General features: G+C 39.7%; 1 protein-coding gene across 1 annotated transcript in view; it reads left to right on the top strand.

Moving 5' to 3' along the window:
• Positions 1 to 694: 694 nt before the first annotated feature.
• Positions 695 to 4,066, top strand: part of tet1 (tet methylcytosine dioxygenase 1) — a 52,800-nt gene continuing 49,428 nt past the window's right edge. The window contains exons 1-2 of the mRNA XM_016488418.1: positions 695 to 1,077; positions 1,927 to 3,482. Coding sequence (XP_016343904.1) covers positions 2,100 to 3,482 — 1,383 coding nt within the window. The 5' untranslated portion in view covers positions 695 to 1,077; positions 1,927 to 2,099. The remainder of the gene's footprint in view (positions 1,078 to 1,926; positions 3,483 to 4,066) is intronic.

The following is a 4,066-nucleotide window of genomic DNA, read 5'->3' as shown; positions in this document are numbered from 1 at the left end:
TGACGTTTTTGAGGAATTATTGTCCGTATAGTAAAATTGAATAATAATAATAATAATAATTCATATATAATGATAAATATAATATAATATATAATAATAGTAGTAGTAATAACATGATCATTTTAATTGTTATATGTTTTCTATCCATCTGACGTTTTTGAGGAATTATTGTCTGTATAGTAAAATTGAATAATAATAATAATAATAATTCATATATAATGATAAATATAATATAATATATAATAATAGTAGTAGTAATAACATGATCATTTTAATTGTTATATGTTTTCTATCCATCTGACGTTTTTGAGGAATTATTGTCTGTATAGTAAAATTGAATAATAATAATAATAATAATTCATATATAATGATAAATATAATATAATATATAATAATAGTAGTAGTAATAACATGATCATTTTAATTGTTATATGTTTTCTATCCATCTGACGTTTTTGAGGAATTATTGTCTGTATAGTAAAATTGAATAATAATAATAATAATGATGATTAAATCATGAGATGTATATATAATACAGATATGCTTGTCATATGTGTAATTTATGCCTGATAAACACAGATTCTCAGACAAGCTCCTTCAGACAGGATTGGTGAACTCGGAAGTGACGATAGTCATAGTGAAACTGATGTCATCTCAAGTCGTGGTAGTACACTAATTTAGCGTTAGCTGTGTTAGCAGTTAGCTCGAAGCGCAGTGAGTTAGCAGCCTAAAAATGGATAGATGCTGATTTCTGCACAGATTGACTATCCTGAGAACAGCAATCCAGTCCGGGTGTTCCCGCCGCCTCACGCCGACGTCCATTAAACATCCTGAAGTTGACTGGAGAGTGTAGGTCGAGCCTGGCAGAGCTGCCGTGAATGGATTAACATGAGAAGGATCTGCCTTTTATCAGGTGCTTTAGTCTCTGTGGCAGCATGTCAGTGTTACAGCTCAAAGATACTCTGTGAAGACGTTATTCACGCGTGCCTAGGGAAGATCCGTCGAGGAGAAATGCTGAAGGATCGGTCGTGTCGTACAGGCGGGGAATATTATTAGCCCTCAGACAGTGTCTCTCCGGTATGTAAAGTATTTCAACTCCCTTCAAAGTGTTCATAATACAGCAACCCACGGATAAAGCCCCCTTGTTTGATTATTTGCTTCGTATCACGTTTGAAAGTTAGTAGAGCGGCTTATAGAAACTGAAACGAACTGTTGTTACAGATAAGCGTGTGAGAAGGTTAAGCGACTAGTCAGCCACAACGGCTGTCACAAAACCTAGTTAGTTCACTACTTGGACAACATTTTTGGGCATCGTAGGCGCGTGATTCGCAATTTTGCACGAGCCTATGACGCACAAAGATGCTGTGTATGTAGGGAGCTCACTAGGTTTGAGACAGAGCCAGTGTTTAAACTTGTTAGTGTCTTTAGATCCACTTGTCAGAACAAACGTACCTCACACTTGCCTAATTTGTATTTACATTTTACTCACGACAACTTAAGTGCCAAAACACTTGTTTCACTTGATGAGTCACATATACACATGTAAACAAACAGCTGAAACCAATAAACATGTGAATATAGAAAGTTTGAGTATCCCTAATAAAAAGATGCGTGGTACTTAATGATTACCATATTCATAAACCATGATATTTAAGGTACTATCATGGTACTTTCTAAAGAAACATGCCTGTGTCCAAAAGCTATGGTAACACTACAGTGTGAAAACCATGCAATACCATGGTACTTTTTGGTAAGCATGAGGATTTGTCTTATTAGCAGTAATATCCCTAATGTGTTTGTGCGCTCAATACATTGTACCTAAATTTACATTTTTTAAACCCAATTTTAATTTAAGGGGTCTTTAATAAACATAATCAGATGCTACATCATGCTACATAATTCAATAATGAATTGTCCTTTCCACAGGTAGCCATACATCCATATGTCATCAGTGGGAAAAAATGTCAATGTGATCTTACTCGAAACAGGGAACATTACATGAAAGATCTGAAAAGTACTGTTGCCCAGAGTCATTTTTATACTGTTTCCCATGCCGGCTATCCTGAACTCCTCCTCCCTCACCCTCACTTGCTTCAGCTATGCCTCATACTCCCAAAGCACCCAAGAAGTCATCTTGTGCATCCAAAAAGCAAAATGTTAGGAGGGTGAAAGCTTCCACGACTAGGAGGCAAAAGGTAAACTTTCTCAAAGCCAATGGCGAGATCAAGAAGGCCATAGACAAGAAACAGGCAGCCAAGGCGGCCCAGCGGACTGCTGTCAGCAAGCCCAGCAAGAGGACAGTCAAGAATGTCCTCATTGTTAAAGGATCCAGGCACACGCGTGGTTCTATGAACCAAAATGGCTTGTTGTCAAAACGTAATGGGAAAGGGAAGTCACCTCGCAATAGTGTCTCATGTCTTAGGGAAGGTAAGTCCTACAGGAGAGTGGTTACAAAGAAAAAGGGAGGTCTGAAGATCAGGGAACAGAATACTGATACTAAAAGGTCAGAAGTTCATGATCCTAATGGTGATGGACAACAAAAGGGTGCTGTAATTCCCACTGGAGAGGGACAGAGCGTTAACATAAGTTCAGAGCAAACTGCGGAGGATCACAGAGAGACTGTTGTTCACAACACTGACAAGGCAGAGGAAGAGACGGTGAAAGCAGGCACAGAAACTGTACAAAACGAAAGCTGCTCTGCTCCTAGCGAGCAGCCAAACTCAGCGTATGTTGAGCAGCGTGACCTTCTTGACCCTGTCAATAATGTGGACTTTGCCTACAACAATAATTCCTCAGGTCCAACAACTCCCTCCCCTTCACAATCAGATAAGTATGTTTCAGGTCAAATTGAGGAGGTTCAACTCATCGTTCCACACATAAACTTTCCCGACAATTCTTTTCAAACCACTCCAGAAAACTCCATGGAAGCAGGTGAGACTGTAGCCTCCCAAGTGTGTCGGTCCCCCAATGAATCACCAGCACTTGAAAACATTGCAACTGCTCCCCAGAAGGAAAAAAATGAGTTTGAAAGCACTGCAGACGTGGACACCAAAGATGAAATTGACGATGCTGAAATGTCGATGAAGAAAGAAGGAGCGCTTTCTCTCCTCTCGTTGAGCATGACCATTTACAACAGCACTCTTTGTGAAATGGGCCGTGGGCCTCAGGCGACGGCGTCGCTCTCCAGTAGCACAGAAAGCACCCAGTCCTCGTTTGACAGCGACTCAGAGTCAGTTCTGGAGCGCAGGGAGTCAGGAAACCCTCCTCTCCAAATTGAGGACATTCAACTGCGTTTACTTCAAGTTCAAGAGAGGAGAGACAAGAAAAAGAGAATTCAGTGCGATGTTTGCATGCCCTGCCTGTGCAAGATCGACTGCGGGGAATGCAGGAGTTGCCAGAACCGAAAAATGGGCCATCAGATCTGTAAGCTCAGGAAATGTGTTGAGCTGAGGAAAAAGCCCCACATGATCTGTACGAGAGAGGTAAGGCACCTGACTCTTCAACTTTTTGATCTGTCGCTTGCCCTAAATTTAACATTTTGAATTAAAGTAAAATCAAAGATGTTCAGTACAACAATTGAAGGGGTTGTAACGTAAGGAATCAACTTTTTCTTGATCTTGAATTTTGAAGCTTTGTGATGTTACACGGGTAAATGCATCAGTTTACACATCAGTGATGTCTATTGGGTGATGCAAAACTTAGACCCAATCGCAGAGGAAATAAGGAAATGCCTCATATATAAGTTGTGGAACTTTCCTCTCTGCATATCTTTCCCAAAGGTCCCCAAGTTAAAGGGTTAGTTCACCCAAAAATTCTGTCATTAATTACTTACCCTCATGTCATTTCAAACTCATAAGACCTTCGTTCATCTTCGGAGCACAAATTAAGATATTTTTGATGGAATCTGAGAGCTGTCTGACCCTGCATAGACAGCAACGCAACTGAAATGTTCCCAAGTCCAGAAACGTAGCAAGGAGACTTGTAAAATAATTCATGTGACATCAGGGGTTCATCCGCAATTTATACGAAGCTACGAGAATACTTTTTGTGCGCAAAATAAAAAAAA

This window comes from Sinocyclocheilus anshuiensis, unplaced genomic scaffold (genome assembly GCF_001515605.1).
Source record: "Sinocyclocheilus anshuiensis isolate Anshui unplaced genomic scaffold, SAMN03320099.WGS_v1.1 scaffold1581, whole genome shotgun sequence".
Classification (NCBI taxonomy): domain Eukaryota; kingdom Metazoa; phylum Chordata; class Actinopteri; order Cypriniformes; family Cyprinidae; genus Sinocyclocheilus; species Sinocyclocheilus anshuiensis.
Note: the sequence above shows the minus strand (reverse complement) of the source record. Positions and strands in the feature narration are given on the sequence as shown.